The 19,148-nt window shown below is 46.6% G+C and overlaps 11 protein-coding genes and 1 non-coding gene across 12 annotated transcripts; 5 read left to right on the top strand and 7 right to left on the bottom strand.

Annotated features, from left to right (window-relative positions):
* Positions 1–1,459: 1,459 nt before the first annotated feature.
* PADG_11931 lies at positions 1,460–1,582 on the bottom strand. Its single transcript has one exon. It is a non-coding gene; the product is annotated as a tRNA-Leu (tRNA).
* Positions 1,583–3,261: 1,679 nt separating this feature from the next.
* On the top strand, positions 3,262–4,005 carry PADG_05482 (uncharacterized protein; the record flags this gene model as incomplete). The annotated part of the gene is made up of 2 exons (XM_010762719.1): positions 3,262–3,611; positions 3,681–4,005. 2 exons carry the CDS (start codon positions 3,262–3,264, stop codon positions 4,003–4,005), a joined length of 675 nt encoding a protein of 224 aa, XP_010761021.1.
* Positions 4,006–4,820: 815 nt separating this feature from the next.
* PADG_05481 (uncharacterized protein) lies at positions 4,821–6,015 on the bottom strand (the record flags this gene model as incomplete). The annotated part of the gene is made up of 2 exons (XM_010762458.1): positions 4,821–5,537; positions 5,665–6,015. The coding sequence occupies 2 exons, from the start codon at positions 6,013–6,015 to the stop codon at positions 4,821–4,823; spliced, it is 1,068 nt and encodes a 355-aa protein (XP_010760760.1).
* A 609-nt stretch (positions 6,016–6,624) lies between these two features.
* On the top strand, positions 6,625–7,411 carry PADG_05480 (RNase P/RNase MRP complex subunit; the record flags this gene model as incomplete). Its single annotated transcript, XM_010762718.1, has 2 exons — positions 6,625–7,159; positions 7,233–7,411. 2 exons carry the CDS (start codon positions 6,625–6,627, stop codon positions 7,409–7,411), a joined length of 714 nt encoding a protein of 237 aa, XP_010761020.1.
* A 273-nt stretch (positions 7,412–7,684) lies between these two features.
* Positions 7,685–8,141, bottom strand: PADG_05479 (uncharacterized protein; the record flags this gene model as incomplete). Its single annotated transcript, XM_010762717.1, has 2 exons — positions 7,685–7,815; positions 7,895–8,141. The coding sequence occupies 2 exons, from the start codon at positions 8,139–8,141 to the stop codon at positions 7,685–7,687; spliced, it is 378 nt and encodes a 125-aa protein (XP_010761019.1).
* A 1,130-nt stretch (positions 8,142–9,271) lies between these two features.
* On the bottom strand, positions 9,272–10,385 carry PADG_05478 (tRNA-intron endonuclease; the record flags this gene model as incomplete). The annotated part of the gene is made up of 2 exons (XM_010762457.1): positions 9,272–10,272; positions 10,364–10,385. 2 exons carry the CDS (start codon positions 10,383–10,385, stop codon positions 9,272–9,274), a joined length of 1,023 nt encoding a protein of 340 aa, XP_010760759.1.
* Positions 10,386–10,772: 387 nt separating this feature from the next.
* PADG_05477 (uncharacterized protein) lies at positions 10,773–11,109 on the top strand (the record flags this gene model as incomplete). The annotated part of the gene is made up of 2 exons (XM_010762456.1): positions 10,773–10,827; positions 10,907–11,109. The coding sequence occupies 2 exons, from the start codon at positions 10,773–10,775 to the stop codon at positions 11,107–11,109; spliced, it is 258 nt and encodes an 85-aa protein (XP_010760758.1).
* Positions 11,110–11,152: 43 nt separating this feature from the next.
* PADG_05476 (Elongator subunit ELP4) lies at positions 11,153–12,487 on the bottom strand (the record flags this gene model as incomplete). Its single annotated transcript, XM_010762716.1, has 2 exons — positions 11,153–11,874; positions 11,989–12,487. 2 exons carry the CDS (start codon positions 12,485–12,487, stop codon positions 11,153–11,155), a joined length of 1,221 nt encoding a protein of 406 aa, XP_010761018.1.
* A 349-nt stretch (positions 12,488–12,836) lies between these two features.
* Positions 12,837–13,380, top strand: PADG_05475 (DNA-directed RNA polymerase core subunit RPB8; the record flags this gene model as incomplete). Its single annotated transcript, XM_010762715.1, has 2 exons — positions 12,837–13,171; positions 13,275–13,380. 2 exons carry the CDS (start codon positions 12,837–12,839, stop codon positions 13,378–13,380), a joined length of 441 nt encoding a protein of 146 aa, XP_010761017.1.
* A 292-nt stretch (positions 13,381–13,672) lies between these two features.
* PADG_05474 (uncharacterized protein) lies at positions 13,673–14,715 on the bottom strand (the record flags this gene model as incomplete). The annotated part of the gene is made up of 2 exons (XM_010762714.1): positions 13,673–14,585; positions 14,660–14,715. 2 exons carry the CDS (start codon positions 14,713–14,715, stop codon positions 13,673–13,675), a joined length of 969 nt encoding a protein of 322 aa, XP_010761016.1.
* A 1,267-nt stretch (positions 14,716–15,982) lies between these two features.
* PADG_05473 (uncharacterized protein) lies at positions 15,983–16,782 on the top strand (the record flags this gene model as incomplete). The annotated part of the gene is made up of 2 exons (XM_010762455.1): positions 15,983–16,095; positions 16,158–16,782. The coding sequence occupies 2 exons, from the start codon at positions 15,983–15,985 to the stop codon at positions 16,780–16,782; spliced, it is 738 nt and encodes a 245-aa protein (XP_010760757.1).
* Positions 16,783–17,234: 452 nt separating this feature from the next.
* PADG_05472 (uncharacterized protein) lies at positions 17,235–18,134 on the bottom strand (the record flags this gene model as incomplete). The annotated part of the gene is made up of 3 exons (XM_010762713.1): positions 17,235–17,525; positions 17,602–17,828; positions 17,894–18,134. 3 exons carry the CDS (start codon positions 18,132–18,134, stop codon positions 17,235–17,237), a joined length of 759 nt encoding a protein of 252 aa, XP_010761015.1.
* Between the last annotated feature and the right edge of the window lie 1,014 nt (positions 18,135–19,148).

The following is a 19,148-nucleotide window of genomic DNA, read 5'->3' as shown; positions in this document are numbered from 1 at the left end:
GATATATGCTCAACGGAGCGTTGTTTTGGATTTGAACGTACCGCACACCAGAGTCTTCAGATCGTGCTTTAGTAGATCTGAGGTGCAGGGACAGTGGTTTGAACGTCGTTTCACAGCTCTCCGCAATGACCTTTTTTTTTTTTTTTTTTTTTTTTTTTTTTTTTTTTGATTTCAACACACCGGACCAACCTGATAATGAATCTACCCAAGTTGCAATGTTCAACTTGCTCGCTCAATAGGCTGAGGTATATTCAGGGCTTTCAGACGCCCCCTCTTTCTATCATGTCGTTACGGAATCCAGCTCTTATCATTATTACTCAATGAGTTTACGTATGGTGATGCGGATCTGTCACGGATTGAATATGGGCTCTCTTCACCAACTACCAGAGACGGATTCCAAATTCGCTGTCTTCTTTTCTAGAGTTTGAAAAGGTGAGCATTCAAAGACCAGGAATGCGCAGTGGTTCTGCTGCCCAAACTGCTATCATGAATACCTTCTTGACTTACACACTCTGCTGTGCTTATTAACTGTGAATTAAGATCAGGTCAGGGGAAATTTCCAGGTTTTACAACGTTTCCTTAACAGCAGAGGTGACGATATTGACAGAATCCATGGTCAGTTGGTCCTCTGCGGCGAGGAATGTCCTTTCTTCTTTTGATGAACGGCATATGATATGTGAAATTCAAAATTTTCAAAATTTCTTTTCCTTTCTGACGTCCAGTTGATTCAAGTTGCTGCATACAGTTATTCACACTAAAGCAAAAAGGATAATATACCAAGATTCAAAATATTTCAACTTCGGCAACAAGGTACGAGAAGATCCTTTAAGCTGCATGTAGCAACGAAAGGGGAATGTGAAAGCTAACAGGAAATTAAGGCAATGCCACAGACCTTCTACGAAAACTAACCTTTCGTCCTAAGAAAGATATATATATAGATATATATGTAAGTATTTCAAAGATGGAATGGCTAGTCACATAAGGGACCTGGAAAAACAAGCGGCTTGCGCCATGCCCTCAAGTCACTCCCAAATTCCAATGACTGTTTCGAAGGGAGCCGTGGCCCTTGAATAACAGTCGCCTCACCATAGCGAGGTGGAAAAGGGAACTAAGCGTGGCAGATAAAGGCCTTCGCATGAAGGTCTGATGGATTGGGCGAAACTGAAAGACTACGGGTACGAGTTCAAAGGAGGCGTCCCACGATAAATCCTGAAGCTGCGGCGTAAATGAATGGGCAACGGAAATTCCGTGTATGTAGTGTGTAGTGGCATTGGGCTGCGAATTCTATATGATAAGCTTCAATTCCTGGCAATTAAGACGTTCGGCAAGTTTTGAATCTTCCCATGCACAGGGAATAGAAGTCGCAAAAAAAAAAAATAAAAAAAAAGAGGAGAAACAATTTTCCCAGCAGTAAAGGTATGAAGAAAACAAAAAAAAAATTACAAAAAATAAAGTGTGTTGACAAGAGCGAGACTCGAACTCACGCGGGTTTCCCCATACCGGAACAGGAAATTCTTATTTAGGAATTTCCAAGTGTTCATGTGACTTGAACGGTACGCCTTAACCACTCGGCCATCTTGCCATTTTTAACACTAGTTTCATAACTGAAATTGAATTCTAATGTAACTCCCAGCTTTGAAATTTATGTTCATATCTCAGAACCTCAGAGTCGTCGATAAGGATTCGGGCCGCTTTGCGTAGTTGAAACGTAAATTCCGCCACCCCTCCTTTATTCTTTATTCTTTATTCTTTATTATTTTTTCTTTCAAGAGGTCGCGAGTTTTCCCAGTTTTGATGAACATTAGAAAACAACACGCTGTCAGATTACGGAATGCCTAACCGGATCCAAGGATTGTGGCCGAGGAGGACGGGGCAGGATGTTGTCAAACCCCACCATTTTATCGGCTGTGGGGCGAAGGGATGTGCGTCGGGGAGCGCTTGACATATATGTATCGCGTTTTTGAAACGTTTATGAAGTATCTCCCTCCTCACCCCAGGTTTATCCCATCTCTCTCTCCAGGCCAATCTGGCAGCTTCTGAAGAGAACCGGGGTCTGCCTCCTCAGTTCAAGTGATGGGCAAGCGAAACAAACCACAGTGAGTTTCATCCAGCCCTCTGTATGAGTGCTGCTAACATAACTACCCTTTTGTAATTCCAGAGATATCAACTTAGCATCGGCTAAATAGCTGTTGAAATCATCTTAAGCAGAAGCTCTCGTTGTGCCATCTCGGTGCATTATTCAACCGCAAGGCCCACGTCTTCTGCAAGCCAGGATGGGCCAATTGAGGAGGCTGCAAATCTGAATGGACAGGTTTGGTGTAGACCCTCAGCCTGTAATAACTTGGCTGCTCAGCCGCAAGCATTATCATCATCATCAAATGACGGAAGGTTGTTTGGTGAAGAGATAAATGAACCTTGTGAAGCCCTGCAAGCGCGGAGGGCGGCCCAGATGCAACGACCAATCGTCCCACGATATGAAAAAAAAAAAAGAAAAAGAAAAAGAAAAGAAAATATCTTTGAGACACAAAAAAGCTAAATAGAGAAAAATTCTCTGGACTTTCATTGGGCATTTGAACATCTCACATATGAACTGTATCCAGAGGATGGAATCATCACGGACGCTGGGATATCGATATTATACTTTCCCCACAAAATGTGGCATCTCGGACTCTTAACGCAAAGCTACTCTTTGTGATCATTCATTTTGGGAACTCCGTCTTCTGAAACCTTCACTGTTGCGGCTCACTTCATATGTTAGTATGTTAGTGAGCTATGAACTCTATATCAAGTTTCAAAGCCCAACTGAAAACGAACGTCTAAGCCACATAACCTTGGCGATGGTTGAACGTTTGCTAGCTCCAGCAGAATAGGGGTAGAGATGGAGCTTGGCTTTGTTACAACCACCCCTCACTTCGCGCCCTTGCGGACTCCCTCTAGTGAGGATAATCATGCTTGTAGATTATGCGACATTTGGTGTAATGAAATCAACTTCTTGACCCGACCCGGAATAGTGTCCTCAATGGCTGGATCTTGCACGACCTCGACCCTGACGCCAGGCTGAATATCCTGGAAAATTCATCCCAGAGGGGGGGGGATTGTCTATAAAGAGATGTCCTACTTCCTGCTTCTCTTCCATCCGCTTCCGTCCATGTGGTTTTTACAACTACATAATTAGCGATCATACCTCGACACTCTTCCGTTAACTTTTACCTTTTATCGACATCACCTGTAGCAACAAGAAAGGCAAAGAAAACAGGAAGTATGAAATCGATATTCAGCACAATCGCCCTAATTGCCACCGCATTCGCAGAGACAATTGATGTCAAGGTCGGCGAGAACGGCCTCACCATCGAACCTAGCAACATCAACGCTCGGCAAGGAGACGATGTCGTTTTTCATTTCTTCAGCGGAAACCACGACGTCGCTTCAGGGCCCTTTGCCTCACCATGCACACCCTCGGACAATGGATTCTATTCAGGCATCATAAACGCGAATGGCAACCAGCCTGACGCTACCTTCACAGTGAGAATCAACAACACGAATCCCATCTGGTTGTACTGCACAACCAGTGGCCATTGCCAAAGCGGCATGAGCGCCGTAATCAATCCACCGTGAGTTTCTCTGTACTCTGTTTTCTCTAACCCATCCTTTACCCCTCGCTGACCTTGTGGAAAACATAGTCGAACCGGAAACACCCTCGATGCCTACAAAGCTGCCTCCAAAAACGCCAACAGCGTTCGACCACCCCAGGTCCGTGGGGGCATTTTTAGCGCGGATGGAAAGAGAAACAGTGGCGGAGCGAGTACTTCGAGCTCCAGTTCAGGAACACCCTCCAGCACTGGCGCTGGCGCTCGCACAGGCACCAGTACTGGTACTGCCACTGCCAGCGCCACCGGTGCTACCGGAACTGGCGCCGCATCTACCATCTTAACAGATAAGACGATGCTGTTTAATGCATTTGCGGCTATCGTTGCGGCCGGTGTGGGCTGGGTTGGCCTCTTGTAGATGGAGAGCTCAGAGACACGGCAGGGAATGTGAAGCTTTTGTATCAATATCAAAGTCAATCATTATCACTACTATTGTTTCCGGCGTTGTGGGTGTGTGTGTTTTTTTTTTTTTTTTTTTTTTTTCTTTTCATGGCCCTCTTCCCCCCAGTTTCACAAGACGCGGACAAATTGCATTTATATTAATTAGGTTGGGGAGCCGGATTGCGAAGAAGGCAGGACTCTGTCTTGTGGATTTTGATATCCGTCCTGTTTCTTTCAGCATTGATCTTGATCTTGTCCGTCTTGTTATATACTCGTGACTAGTTATGATATTATGGAGTCTTTTGTTCTTCGAGTGCCTGTTCTCGTCTCTCTATTGAAATGTTTTAACACACAGAAACAATATGGATAATAATAATGATAGTTGTGCATATCAAGATATGTGGTAATTATGAAGACCTTTTCCAGGCAAACCATCTTGGGATAGATAGTCATAGTGAAGATGGTGGACCGTTCTTGTTTTCAATTCCGTCATTCGCTATCCCCTTCTCTCCTGGAACGTTATGTTTCGTGAGAGTTTCACCACCACATCCATGCTGCTCTCCTTTTTGAATTCCCAGAATTATAATTCCTTTTCTATGATGTTCAAAATCAGATTTCATTCCTTCCACCTTGGGCTCTGTCTATGGTTGTATGACCCATAAAATATTACCGAGGTAGCAGTTGATAAGATTGATAGAGATAGATGCCAAAATAAATTGACAGAAGAAGACAATAACATTGTAATAGCAGTATCATCAATGGTTAAGCAGGGAACAGCGATGAAAAGAGTGGTTACATAGAAGATTGAAGCCTCCGACTCATCATCTCCGTACCCAAACTCTTGTCAAAATCGATTTTCCCATGCAACGCAACACGATGCCCCAGCGCACGGCGAATAATCCAATCCTTACTCTTAATTTCTTCCTCCGGTTCCTGCCCAGGCGCAAACGGCGGGATACAGTCACTCCCCTCTAGTCGCTTCAAAATGACATCATCCTCCGGACGTGAAAAGTACACCAGGCTATACCTCGTAGTTTCAGCCTGAGCCCCGGGAGGAGATACTACTCTGTGGATATTAGAGCGTAAAAGTCCGTTCGTGAACTTCACCATGGCATCGCCTAGATTTATGATTGCATGGCCTGGCAAGGGGCGCACGTAACACCAGTCCGCGTCCTGTCCCGGTGGTAGGATTTGAAGGCCACCAACGCGGTTGAAGAGAACGGTTACGCTGCCGAAGTCCGTGTGCTGGCCTAGCGCCGTGCGTCTATCGCCTGGCGGCTGGGGTGGCGCTTTGATCATTCGTACCTGGTCGCCACTAACACCGTGAAGTCGATGAAGGTTTGCTAGAGTTAATGGTGGGAGGTGAAGTTGTTCGTTCAGGAGGTTAAGAACCATTGTAACGATGCTGTGGGCATTGGCTATGAATGACTTGAAATGGTGTCGAGACTTATTCAGGATGTCAGGAGCTGGTAAGGGGTCAGAAATTCCAAAGATATCGTCCTTGGAAACCTGCGTTGTGCTTGGTTAGCTTCTGTTTCATTGAGCTGCACATGTAAATTCAAATTCAAAACACTAAGAGGGTTTGTTTTTGTGCAGACTTAGGTAACTTCTTTCATTTGGAAAGGATGAATGATACATTATAGAATTCATTCCTGTCAGCATTCCCCTGCTTGTCGACGATTGCCGCACCCTTCTCCTTATATCCAAAATATGAATTTTGTTTGCTAAAATCATACCGGCGTTTTTCGTCGAGATCTAACTCAAATAGCTGCTCCCCAATTCCGAAGAGTTCGTCAGCCTCAGCAAGAATAGGGCTGCCACGCAGGTCCAAATAGAAAAACCCTAGTTCCTTGCATGCGCTGAAGAAACGTTGCACCTCTGCCTCATCATGGTTTACGAGCTTTTCCAGTGAGAGACGCAGAAGCGGGGCACAGGGTACGTCATCCGCGAATAGCGGGATTCCGGCAAAATTCTGGTCATAAGACATGTTTCTTTGTTCATGGGATGTTTACATAAATTTGTGCATAAGCAATGATGGCTGGAAACCAAGAGTGATTCCCCGTAGACAATAGGGGTTTGACAATGGGCATCTATATAAATATTTTAGGTTCAAGGGAGAAGAATGAGTCCCGTTGGATTTATTGTCCCGATCAGCAAGGCGGGTAAGAAATGACATACCGAGGTCCCGTTTCTCTGCCCCGTAATGACCTTAGGCTTCGTTAACTTCAGCTAAATACCAGGGATCTCCAGATGTGGGGAGCTCCAACCTCCATGAAGTGCGGAGTTGATATTGCCGTCAATTGAGGAGGAATCACACGCCATTTAAGGAGCTGCCAGCATGCCTGCGCAGAACTTCCTTAGTAGTAGCATGCAGGATACTGCATTGGACTGGTGATATTCGTACATACCACCAGGTTTCCATAGCTGCGTGCTGTGAGACTCCTGAATTTAAAGAATGCCGGTGGGAGGTTGGCTCGGTTGTTCACCCCGCTTAGTCATCGACGGCTCTTCCAATCCATGAATCTAGAAATATTTCTGATTCCGCGGAACCGCCGAGATTAGATCAAAATGGCATGACTGTTGCTCCACGACAACAATGGCAGATTTCGCCTCCAATACACGAGTCCACATCGCGGAACAGCTAATTTCGCGTGCGCACTCTCCCGACACAGCATGCGATCTCTTTACGGAGAGGGTAAAGCAGAAACCTCTCTTCCTCCGTCCAACATCGCCAACACCCGCAGACAACCGCTCTCGTCGTCGACTCCACCGTTTGCGGAAGAAGGAATATTTCCTGCGGAAACAAAAGCCCAAGCCATTATCTGCTCGAGAAAAGCGGATTACTGGCATCTATGATCTACCGAAGGAGGAGATCAAATATGACGTATTTAAGGGTCTCCATAAAATGTGGATTGAATATATGCAGGATGTGCTGGACTTGAAACGGGACAAATCCCAAGTCTTTATTAATCCCCTAGTGCACGGGAGCCAGCTGTCCAGCGCGGATTTCCATGGGGCTGAACTTGAGGTCGTACGGAGTCGCTGCGTCAGTCGTGTTGGTGTGAAGGGAATAGTTGTCAGGGACTCGAAGTTTACCTTCGTTGTAGTTACGGAGAAAGATGAAGCCAAGAGTAAGTTCCTGTGTATGGGTATAATTCTTATTCGTTGTATATTTCATGATATTCTAGCTGATGTGTTTCTCAGCAATTCCTAAGGAGCATACGATCTTCCGGTTCCAAATTCCTCTGCCTGCCTGTGATGGCGAGGATGTGAAAGGAGAACACAAAAATCTCACCTTCGAACTTCACGGCAGTCAGTTCGAGAATCGACCCGTTGATAGAGCCAACAAAAAATTCAAGTGGAAGAATCTGGATTATCTTTGAATGGTGCAAAATATCCTGCGCCTCTCCTCGGAGAATACTCTATCTGTCTCCTATTGTCGCCCCGTCTAGCCTCCTAGGATATTTGCGGTAACACACACTCAGACGAACCGGCTCATTTTGTTTCATCTGAAAATGGAACTGATTCCACTAAAGTCCTAGCTAATGGTGCGATATGTGTGTGATCCATGGCATGGACAACGACGAACTTCTTACAGCCACAGATCCATTCATATGGGTAATCCTGTCTCTCTATTAATCACTTTTTGGAACCCATCACCCAATATTCACCTCGTCTACCTCCCCACGCTGGAAACGAGAATGTGTACTCTCGCATGAATCGTAGGATGGTGCTGCATCCTTCGGAAATTCATGTTTATATTTATTGAATAATCCTTCGTTCCTGACTATAGAGTTATCCGCAAAGAGCAAGCGTATGACATTCACACCTTTAAATTTGATTCTATGTTCGAATCACGATTCTACCGGGCGGAAAGCAGACGTTCTCGTCAAGCGCCAATCCATTTGCATTGTGGCGTGTCATTTCTGCGGCTACGACCAAACTGTCAGCGGGGTCTTCCCTCCCTATCAGGACTTCCGCAGCATAATCGAGTAATACCATGGTTGGGGCGGGGAGTTTCTGTACTAAAGCGTCGATGTTCTTCCTACCTCGTGAAGGAACCTGGCTGGAGGGCCACAGTGGGAGAATGGATGACGGAATGAATTGCGGCATTGTTGAGCGCTTCGTATATCTACATGGGATAGTGAAAAGGAAAAGTGTGCATGTATGCTGTTAAAGAGGAATTTATACCCACAGGGGAGACTAATATATGTACCCTGGGTTTCTGAACACGACCCCTAACCACCCCATAACTTAAGGATACTAACCAACCTCACGCCCTTTAAAAGGATTCCGGAGAGACAGATCAATCCTGTCATGCAATGAGAAGTAGCTCATGGGTGAAAACTCCATTTGAAGTGATTATATGAAGAGCGCTGATATTGCGGAAGAGGTGGTGCTCTGAGAAGAATCTAGAAAAGGATATGCTCTTAGTCTTCTGGTCAGGTTGAACATGGGACCATCACTGGGAAAGAATATGGCTCATGTGAGGTTTACATAGCTTCAACATACGCTGAATATTATGAGGCATCTGCCCTCGGATTGGGTGCAGTTGGATCAAGACAGAGAATCATTGCCAGTTTGCGAGGGTTATATAATCGAGTATTGTAAACACGGGCCATGGAAAACACAAGGAGTGAGGTAGGGCAGCAAAGAACATACAACTACATTTGGTTCATTATATTAATCCTGTGCGGAATGAAAAACTGGTATTCTTTGCATTCAACGGGTACATTTCCTACTAGTCGAGTCCAACATGTCAACGACAATCGCTCCATAAATTCTAGCCACTAGAAATAACTACATGTATGTTGATAGATCTTAGTGAGCCATTCTCACCAGGCAGGAAATGTTTGCGGGACGCGAGCAACGGTGGCATCTTTTATAAGTCACTCGATGCAGTCATCAACTCCTTAAGGGTAAAGCCGGCTAACAGCATGATATGACTATCTTGCTGACAATCAACGACCTTAATACCGCATCCTATAATGGAGGTATGTTGCTAATGAAGCAATGTTTACCTCAAGGGAGGGTGTCAAAGCTTTTGCTGAGCTTCGAATGGAGGGCCAAGTTTCTATAGCGGACAGTACAGTACAATCCACCTAATAGTATAGAACCATGACATATCCAGACACGTCTAACATGCCCTTAGAAATTGATATCTCTATCAGCTGTTGGAGATGACCTAATCAGAAAATGATCATGAGTGGTCAAGTGATAGAACATACTAAGCAGCTCACGTTTCACATGCCCGCCCATTCAAAGCTGAAAGTCCTCACGTTATCAGGAGAAGTCTTCACACGTGAGCCATCCGAGGGTTCCGCACCTCCGATGAGGAAACCTTTCTTGACGCCAGTCCCCAGTCGGCCACCAGCGACTAGATTCATGAGGTCGAATTCTTCATCCCAATCTGCAGAAACAACTAAGAAGTGGGAATGAAAACGTAACGGGTCTCCGGGATAGGCAAGGTATTGGCATCCGAAGCGGAGGCCAGGAGAGAGGAAGTATCCTTCCGAGTGTAAGTGTTTAAAAAGAGGGTAAGATGGTGGTACATCTGGCAAAGTGGGGAACGAGGAAGGCGTGGTTGTTGGGAATAAACCGTTCGATGTTGCCGGGGTTATTCCGAAAGCGGCATGCACAGCAATAGATGGCCTGGAGGATGCGAGGGCTGAGTGAAGAGCTGGTTCACCGTTGTCGAAGAGTAGTTCCTCGGGTTCTTCTTGATTGGAACTTTGAGATTGAGAAGGTGACTGGCTCAGGTCCTGCGGTGACCCTGTTTGTTTAACCGTTTGTTTCTTTTTTAATTGTTTGAGAGCCTCCTCTCTCTTTTGTTCTTTACGACCAGCTTGGACTAGAGCGGCTTGACGACCTTCTTGCTCGAGGAACTGCAGGTAACGACGTCGATCCTGATCGGATATGTTTTGCATGCCATTCTCATGCACTTTGATATCATCAACAATATAGGCCACGCCTTTCTCTATAAGCAGCCTTGCCTCCTCGGGCATGAGTTCCAGGGGAAGGCCAAGGAACACATTCTGCTGCGGGATTTGGGGTAGGGTTCCTATCAAGACGCCACATATATGATATTCCCGGCGTAGATAGGTCGCCGCATCAGCTGAGAACAAAAAATAATGTCCAGATACCAAAGAGATAGGAACAGGGAGATCTGGGATGCTCCCCATGATGGCTAAGTCGGCATTGATGAGGAGCGTTAGGGGATAATTTTGGCCAGTATTTGGTTCAACTGAAAGGTAGAGGTTAGCTATCTTCAATTAACATCATGAATTAATTGAAAAACAATATCAATGTGTCTAATGAATCATAAGAAAATTTACGTTTCTCGTCACTGGTAACCATATTTAAATTGTGGTTCTCAGGGGATTGACAGATTTGTAGTGAATTAATCATCTAAAAAGAAGATTTTGAAGGAAAATGCTCTCGCTTACCGACTACGCATCATCATCATCACCATCACCATGACAGCGAGGAGTTCAACACCCTCAGCAGTAGGATTTATCTGACGTTGGTTGAGTGTTGTGTGTGAATTCTGGAAGAGACAAGAACTTCCCGCTTTAATATTTTCCCGGATGACTGGTCACGTGGCTGAGGTTGGGGTGCTTGAGCTGAACTTCGGAGCTTGTCTTCACATTCGAGACCACTATGAACGTCGCATCATCACATCCCATCTCATCAATGGATGAACTGTTCAGTAATTTATATACAGTGTAAGTGCAGTTATCTCTAATGAACGTCATTTGGCTCCTCAGCCTCTTCTTTGGGCCGATTCTTCTTCTTATCGGTAAGTGTGGCCCAGGTTTCTCAACCGTCTCCAATTCCCGGCCCCGCGCTTTCTCGGATATAACTAACTTATGCGATAGTTTTTCTGGCGTTATCGTCCTGTCTCGGGGACGGTTTTCGTGCCCGCCTTGCCGGCTTTCCTGCTAACACTAGGGAGGGCGCCTACGGTCGTAGTTATTTACGAACAATGACAAATAGCGGCTCCGCCATGTCCGAGCATGTTGAGCTTGAGGATATGATCAGAGATCAGGTGGATTATTATGACAGCGATGATCCGAGATAAGATATCAGTTACAGCTTCGGTATCCACGGGGATGATTAAGATATTAGAATTCGAGGTCCTTTTTGCTTGTGCCACTTGAAGCATTCCCTTGTTGCGCATCGGTATCTCCCTCTACTGGGGGCAAGTTGAAAAGTTTGATTGTGAACTTTCTCCTGCTCAGAGCGAACGCCCAATCATCGCCTAAGCTACTGTCACCACCTCCGCCTCTTTCATGCAGGACCGGGAGCCGGTGGATTTTGAGCATACCCTGTGGTGGTTCCTCTTGTGCCGTGGCCGCCCCCGATGTTGCAGATGGGCTGGTATCTGATAGATGCGGGAAGGGAGCCAGCTCGATAACACCATCGCTCAACAGTTCAATCCATCGAGTGAGTCCCGAAGTTCGAGGATACAGAGACAGTGGGAGGGTGATCATCGCGGTTATGCGATTGGAGTTTGTGGACAAAATGGCGCGCAACGAGTGCAAAAACTGTAACAAGTGTTCGGGTTGACTGGCATGTGGGGGATATATGGCGGGTGAGAGTAAGGATGGAATGATGATTCGGTGGACGACATTTGGCTGTGAAGTGGATATTGCGGTGGAGAGTCGATGGAGAGCTGATGTATATGGGGAAGCATCAGGTGCGGAGGTTGATAGAGGGACATAATTTATAGAAGCCAAGGAGGGATGGGTAAGGCGCTTCGTTAAATCAAAGGTGTGACAGAACACTTGCGGCGTCGGAGCGGATTCTGATGAATCTGAATTCTTTTCTGCTGTTGGAGCGGGTACTGTTGAATTATTAGCTTTCATTCAGTTTTTCAGAGACCTAGACGAGGCATCCATAGTGTCGTCGCCTTTTAGAGGATTATTCAAGATGGATGCTCTATGCTTGACCAGCTCACCTCTCGATCGTGCAATGCCTGTACCAAACTCTCCCAATCGCTCATATCTCCAAGCTATTTTCATTTTCTCCCCTGTTCCTTTACTAGATTTTTTGTCATCTGCAGCTTCCGCCGCCCCAACTAGGCCGGGAAGAGCCCTCCCCCACTGCTCCCCCACTCCGATAACGTGGATCTGGTGCTCTTGAACAACACCCTCCGCAGCATAATATCTGAGCAAAGCGCCCGCGTAATCAGTTGTGCCTCTTTCTTCAATCAGGAGTGAATTCCCTAACACGAATCCAGCATGCCCGGCTAACAAATTATCCAAAGTCTGTGTTCCCGTCGACGTTGTCTGCCGTCCATCAACAGGTGAGGGGCGCAGACCCAGGATAGGTTTTGCGGGCGGCTGTGGGGGTTGCGGAGGATGCGGAGGTTGTGAAGGTTGCGAAATGGGTTGGTTGGAAGCAATTCCGCGAGGTGAACCGGGAGATAGCCCTATATTCCGTTTTCGAAATGACATAGTTGCTGCAACAGGAGAGGATTTTTTTATGTTAGCAAGTTAGGTATTTAGCCAGAATCAACAGAGATATGAAAACACCGACGTGAAGCTTCGATTAGTCATGAACGGCCCAATCAAACCACGAGAAAGTTATTATGCTCCCTAGACTTTATAACTTTTTCACAGTAAACATCATCGCAAGGGTTTCCAGATTAGCCCACACTAATATAATCCTACAATTTAAGATACCCTCAAAAACTGCCAAGCGGGAAAGGATTTTACAGTGCAATTGAAAACCGCAGTCTCACCCCGAATCCCCAGCCCTCACAAAGCTCTTCCTCCCCTCACTCTCCTCGGCTTCACCGCAACAATGTCAGATCCCGTCCTTTTCGAAGACACATTTACCGTCACTGCGATCAATGATCAAAAATACGACCGCGTAGCCCGCATCAGCTGCACGTCCTCCGACAACCTGACCATTTTCACCCTCGATGTGAACACAGAGCTCTATCCAGTGGCGACGGGAGAGACATTGTCCCTCGCGCTTGCGTCGACACTTGCTCTTGACGGTAAAGATGATAGCGCGGGCGGTAAGGGTGCTTGGAGGGATGTTAGTATGGGGGAGCAAACCCTAGCGAACGATTATGACTATGTATGTCATGGGAAGGTTTATCGGTTTGAAGAAGGGAACACTGTGGAGAATATGTGAGTGGAGATCGTTCGACACCTTTTTGGCTTATTGCATTTCTCTCTATATGTATCCTGGGTTTAGAACTGACGTAATTCTTCCTTTAAAATTTATATGTAGGTCTGTTTTTGTGTCGTTTGGAGGACTTTTGCTCTACCTAGAAGGCCCTTATAAGAAGCTCAGTCCTCTTCGGATCGACTACATCTACCTTTTAATGAAAAAATAGTGGATATATATTTACGTATGCCTTTTCAGGAAAACATTGTTGAACTTCATGCTCTCCAGATATATTCTCAAAGAACGTCTAGGACTACGAACGGGGCAATAATGGAAGAACTGAAATTGTGATGCGGAACAGTCAGGATGTTATATTTGGGCATTTAGCGTGGGCGTTTCTCTTGTCCTAGTGGTCGTAATTTCCAAACAGTATTCTAACCGGCGCACGAAACCAAACGAGACAAATGAGGTATTTAACGGGAAAGGGAACGGGAAAGGGAAAGGGAAAAAGGAATGCTCTTTTAGAAAAGCGGGAATCCAAGACGTCGGTGTATTCTCGCGGATATCTCAATGTAATCCTTTTCTTCCTCCGGCGTTATCTTCCCGTGTCTCATGAGGAAATCGATCATGACAACCGCACAATTCGGTTTCAACTTCCCCGCTTCCAGCGCCTCAATCACCTCAGGAATCGACATTAAGAAGAACTCCCCCACCTCCCCGTCCTTTGGTTGAAGGATAATATCCGGCTCAAGCTTGAGATCGTAGATATACTCGCACTCGGGCTGCACAACACCAGTTTCGCCACCAGCGTTTTTGTCACGGATGTAGATGTACGTAAGACAGCCGCACGCAATCGCTTTCTCTGCCACCTCTCTCTCCAGGGATGCTTCCTCCATTGCTTCCCGCAACATGCACTCGAACGGAGTTTCCCCTGTGGTGATACCACCCGCCACGCTGTTGTCCATCATCCCCGGAAAAGTCGATTTAGTCTCTGACCGCACGGGAACCCATATCATAATCTGTCCATCTTTCACTGTGTAGGCCGTCATGTGAATGCCGAAGGTGAGGATTCCAAAGAGACAAGCTGCAGAGCGCTCCATACTGGCAAGCAGATCAGTCGTCCCCGGAACGTAGATGGGGTAGAGCTCATCGCGCCAGCCCTTTAAGACTTCAAATGCGCTTGCTGCACGAGCGGCATGAAGAGTTGCTTGTATCAAGTCGGTCCGCTCCTGCACTGACGCATCTTCATCCGAGAGAAGGGTCAGTGTGCGGGCGTCGTGGTCAACTTCCCACGATTCTTGCGACCAGTCCCACTTTTTCACCACATCAGTCTTCATGTATCCCAAAACTTCAACGCAGCCGTTGATTTTAAATGCATAGAAATGGGACATGTAATCCTCGAAGTCTTTTGGGCCATCCTCATAATAAGGAAATCTGAAGAGGTGTGTCAGTTGATCAGATAGATCTCTTTGTTATTGCGTGTTGGAGGGAGGGGTTCAAAAAAATACCCATCGCACTCCCTGACTAAGTCGAGGTAAGACTTTTTGACTTTTGTGCCTCCCATTATGCTTTTATATTGAGGTAAGAAACAAGAATACTCCGAAGAGCAGATGTTTGCTAGGCAGGAGATTTTCAAAAGGAGAATAGGGCAATATATTTCTGTCGTGGTTGTTTGTACGATATCCGGTGATTTACTATTCAAAATATGGAGGGTGGTCCTTTTATATCCCACCGAGTTAATTGATAAGGCGCTCTCGAAGGGATTATACCCTGTCTTGGCGGCATAGCGAGCTCGTTGTGAATGACACACATATTCCTGGGCTTTGACACAGGAGATCAACGTCCAAAAATTATAAAAAATTCTACAGAAGCAACCAGATTCCTAGATCCCAGCAGCTTTTTTGCATTTGAGCCCAACGTCCAACTGATATTTACCAAGATGCTGGCTTGGAGCGATTCGAAACACCCCACTACGCCGTATTCAATTTTCCTCTGCATCCAAAGAAAATGCAAAAGCCGGGGGAGGGAGCAGGGGAGTGGTCCAGATGCATCAGCCACAGCTGTCATCTTCCTTTTGTCCAACAGCCCGCGCCAACCCGTCGTGGAGATGCGCTGTGATTTGCGAATTGCGCCTGCGCCTCAAACTCTTTAAGTCTCCCGGCGCTACCGGGCCTCGAAACGGGACCACAGTTGAATGAACGTGGTTTAAAAGCGGTCTGCCCACTCTTTCAAAACCGTGATAAGTCTACACAAGTTTACTCCGTACGAGTACTCTGCACATATCCAGTTAACTAGATAGTTAGTCACATAGTAGTTGGTTTGCTACAAGCCGGAGCTCAAGGTTTTGAAAGATGATTGTGCTTAGTCATCACATAGATGTACAGCCATTGCAGAGCTGTCTTCAACTTCACGTCCGGCAGGCAACGGCAACATGTGGGCAATTCAACCCATATAGAGGCACAAGTGAACCCTTCAGTGATAAAGCGAAGCAAGCAAGCAATCCAATAAGAAATGTTTTGTATTCCAAGCACTCTTTTGATCAGAGTTACGAAGCTAATCTCCTGAGACAGAACAACGTATCTCCTTAGTTAAAACTTCAAGCAGCTCTGTACCAGAAGAGGCAAAACAAAAACACACACAGACACACACAGACGCACACAGACACACACACTCACACACACACACACACACACTCACTCACTCACTCACTCACTCACTCACTCACACACTCACTCACTCACTCTCACTCTCACTCTCTCTCACACAAACCCACCCATACGTAGTCCACACACACAATACCGGCTGTATCTCCTTGCATTCTACCAGCGATAATGTTCTCCGTCATCCTTCCCAGCCGGCCCTGCCTCACCAACGTAGTTCCCATACAGTCCGACCCCACCACCCCCGCGACGAACTTCGCCTTCACGTTCTCCGCAGCGCCCAAGTTCTCCCACATCGTCATCTTCCTCTTGCCGGGCGTCACCTTGCCCGCCAACACAGCAGCAGCTGTCTACATCCAATTCCCACCCGACCTCCTCCTCAACCGGAACAGCGGCCTCGAAAACCAAAACCTAGCCGCAACCGCAACCGCAACCCAACCGCAACCCCAACCTCAGCATCCCCCAACTTCAAATTCCTCGGCGCAATCGCCAACGAGAAACCCTCCGCAATCTTCAAGGTCAACTTCCCCGGCCCCCGACGGCGTACAGAGGCAGAGGAGGAAGATGACATGCTGGATGAAGGCGCCACCCGCCCCCTCGTGGATACAGATATAAACCCCAACGCAACAATCACGCTAGGAGTCTCCATCGAGCCCGCGCAGAACGTTGCGGCGATGATGGCTAATCTCCAGAACCAGCTGCAGCCCTCATTACCGTCCACGACGGATCTGGTCAGATTGTCTGGCCAGCAGGCTGCGGCGGCAAAGTTGACGCCGCCGGTCAGTACTAGGATTCTTGCGCAGCGGATAATTGGCAATGCGTTCAATTATTTGGCAAGCTTTGCGGCGTCGGATCCTAGAGCTGGGGGGGAGGAGGTGGTGCCGTTGAGAGCGTTTAGGGATTGGTGGACGAAGTTTGAGAGGAGGATTGACTCTGATCCGAGCTTTTTGGAGAAGGGGGATGGCGTGTAAGATTTCTCTTGTTTTGGTGGGTGCCTAGGAGGTGTGAAGTTCTGAACGACTGTCCAGTTTGTATAACCATGGAGAGTTTTTTTTTTTTTTTTTTTTTTTTTAATTTTACCTCCTTATATGATGAATGTGAGGTAGCGAGTGTTTTTGTTAACATCTCGACTGTACATAGTATTTAACAGGGTGTGTCATGTTCACTAGTAGTTGGCGAATGATCATTCCCCGGTTTCAGAAAAGACATATCATGAATTGAATGAAGAGTTGTAACACAATGATACCCATATCTCTCACTGTAGGATATGTTATCTAACCCCCTGGGGTATCTAGCATGCCCGCAATGAAAATAAAACAAGGGATACAAAGCATATACACCTGAACCCCAGTCCTACATGTAAAAAAGGCACATGAAACACCCGTGTGGGAAGCGGCTCAGGCATCAAAAGCCCACCGCAACCTCACTCCTCAAGCAGAAACTCCAGAAATGCTTTCCCAACTGCAACTCCATCATGCTCCTTCCCCGCAGCAGCCATCCCGCCCTCATACACCCCCGGAGGCAGCACCCCCATTTCTTTTCGTGCGTCTAGAATTTCTGCAACAATATCCTTCGTGAACTCAGGATGCCCTTGGACGGAAATAAATCGGCCCGGAAGATACATGCCCTGCACCTGGCATACAGGCGACGAGCCAAGAAGAGTAACGTTCGATGGACAGGAATGGACGATATCGCGATGCATTTGCTGGAGACGCTGTCTTTGGGTGAATATACATATGATACGGGAGATACAATAAATAGGTAGATAGAAGAAAAAGGGTATGATATACCAATTTGCTAAGCCCGAACAACTCTTTTCCTTTCTCCGTGAGATCCACATCGTGCACCGCAACCTCCCACCCTTCCTCATTTCGACCGACCTTCAACCCCAGCGCTCTTCCGATAATTTGGTGGCCGAAGCACACACCGATAATGCGAACCCGATCCTGCGCTAGGATATTGGCGATATACTCAACCAACCTGTTTATCCAGGGGATATCATCGTAGGAGTTGTGTTCTAAGGCTTTGGTTTTAGAGAAGTGCGACGACACGTCAAAAATCGAGCTCCTCGCCCAAACTTACTGGATCCAGTTAGCAGCACTGCATCGATATCTTCTAGATCGGGATACTCGTTTCGCTCCATGACATTCCATTTTGAAATGTGGAGCCCGGTCGCTGGATCGAATTTATCGGGCTGGTCTAGCAGTTTGGCGCCGGACAGGAGCAGTGATTCGAAGACGCCGCCATAGCCGCCGTACTTGGCCTTGGTGTTTGGGAGGGGCACGTCGCATTCAAGCACGGCGATGCGCAAAGGAGCCCGCATGGAAACTGGTATATATATTTATATATATATATATTACAAGGTTTAGAGGAGAAGGATGAGTTGAGAAGAGTTGACTAATAACCGATAAGCCGATAGCTGCCGCAAACTGGTGCGGGGTGCTCCTTCCCTGTCCAGGGCTGCTTACGTGCAAGGGCTGGAGTAGACTGCGGGGGGCGGCGGCTATTTGACCATTCGTTAGCCAACAGGAACAGCGGCTGCTTCGGCTATCCGGCATAACTTCCTGTATACGGTTAGCAGAGAGCCTCCAAGGGGGATATTTTTTCCGCTTAAACGCTCAAATTAGGCGAACTCTGGTTGGCTTTGAAAGGTTTCCCAAGACGATGCCATTTTCCAAACCTTTGCAAGACATATTCTCTCTCAACCAACCTCCCCCGAAGAGTCCCAGGCAGACCCAACAAATGATCCTCGACAGAAAGAGGTGATTCTCTGGGTCCTGTCCTTCAAGGAGAATGTAACTCTCCTTTGGTTTTATCATACAACATCTAATCCACACTCTCTACTTTGTCATGTTGTTCTCAATTGATGAAACCAGTCTCAAGCTTCTGCTGATAATCTGATGAATCTCTCTTCTGATGCTGTGACCCCAAGCACTCACCACATCAAATTGATAAATCAGACAGAGATTAATTGAAGAAGAGAGCAAGGCCTGTGCCTGAGATGCAGAGCTGGAGATTATATGATTAAGAGCTGTCTGTTCAAACCTCTCAGACACCCTGTCGCCTCCACAATAACTAAGGTGATTCTCAAGCCAGTACTGAATGATGATGATGTAGATATGAGCAAGGATTCAGAAAAAAGAGTAGCTTCAATCAAAAGACACTGAAAGAAGCAAAATAAGAAGCTTATGAAGAAGCAATGAAGAGGATTTAAATTTAAGATGATATTCAAACCCTTCACTGTTGATGCTCTAGTAGATAATGCCTTTTCAACTAGAGCAATGATAGACAGTGAATGTATATCTATGATCTATTTTCTCAATTCTATATTAACAAG

The sequence above is a fragment of the Paracoccidioides brasiliensis genome (assembly GCF_000150735.1).
Source record: "Paracoccidioides brasiliensis Pb18 unplaced genomic scaffold supercont2.6, whole genome shotgun sequence".
NCBI classification, from domain to species: domain Eukaryota; kingdom Fungi; phylum Ascomycota; class Eurotiomycetes; order Onygenales; family Ajellomycetaceae; genus Paracoccidioides; species Paracoccidioides brasiliensis.
This window is presented reverse-complemented; position numbering and strand designations above follow the sequence as displayed.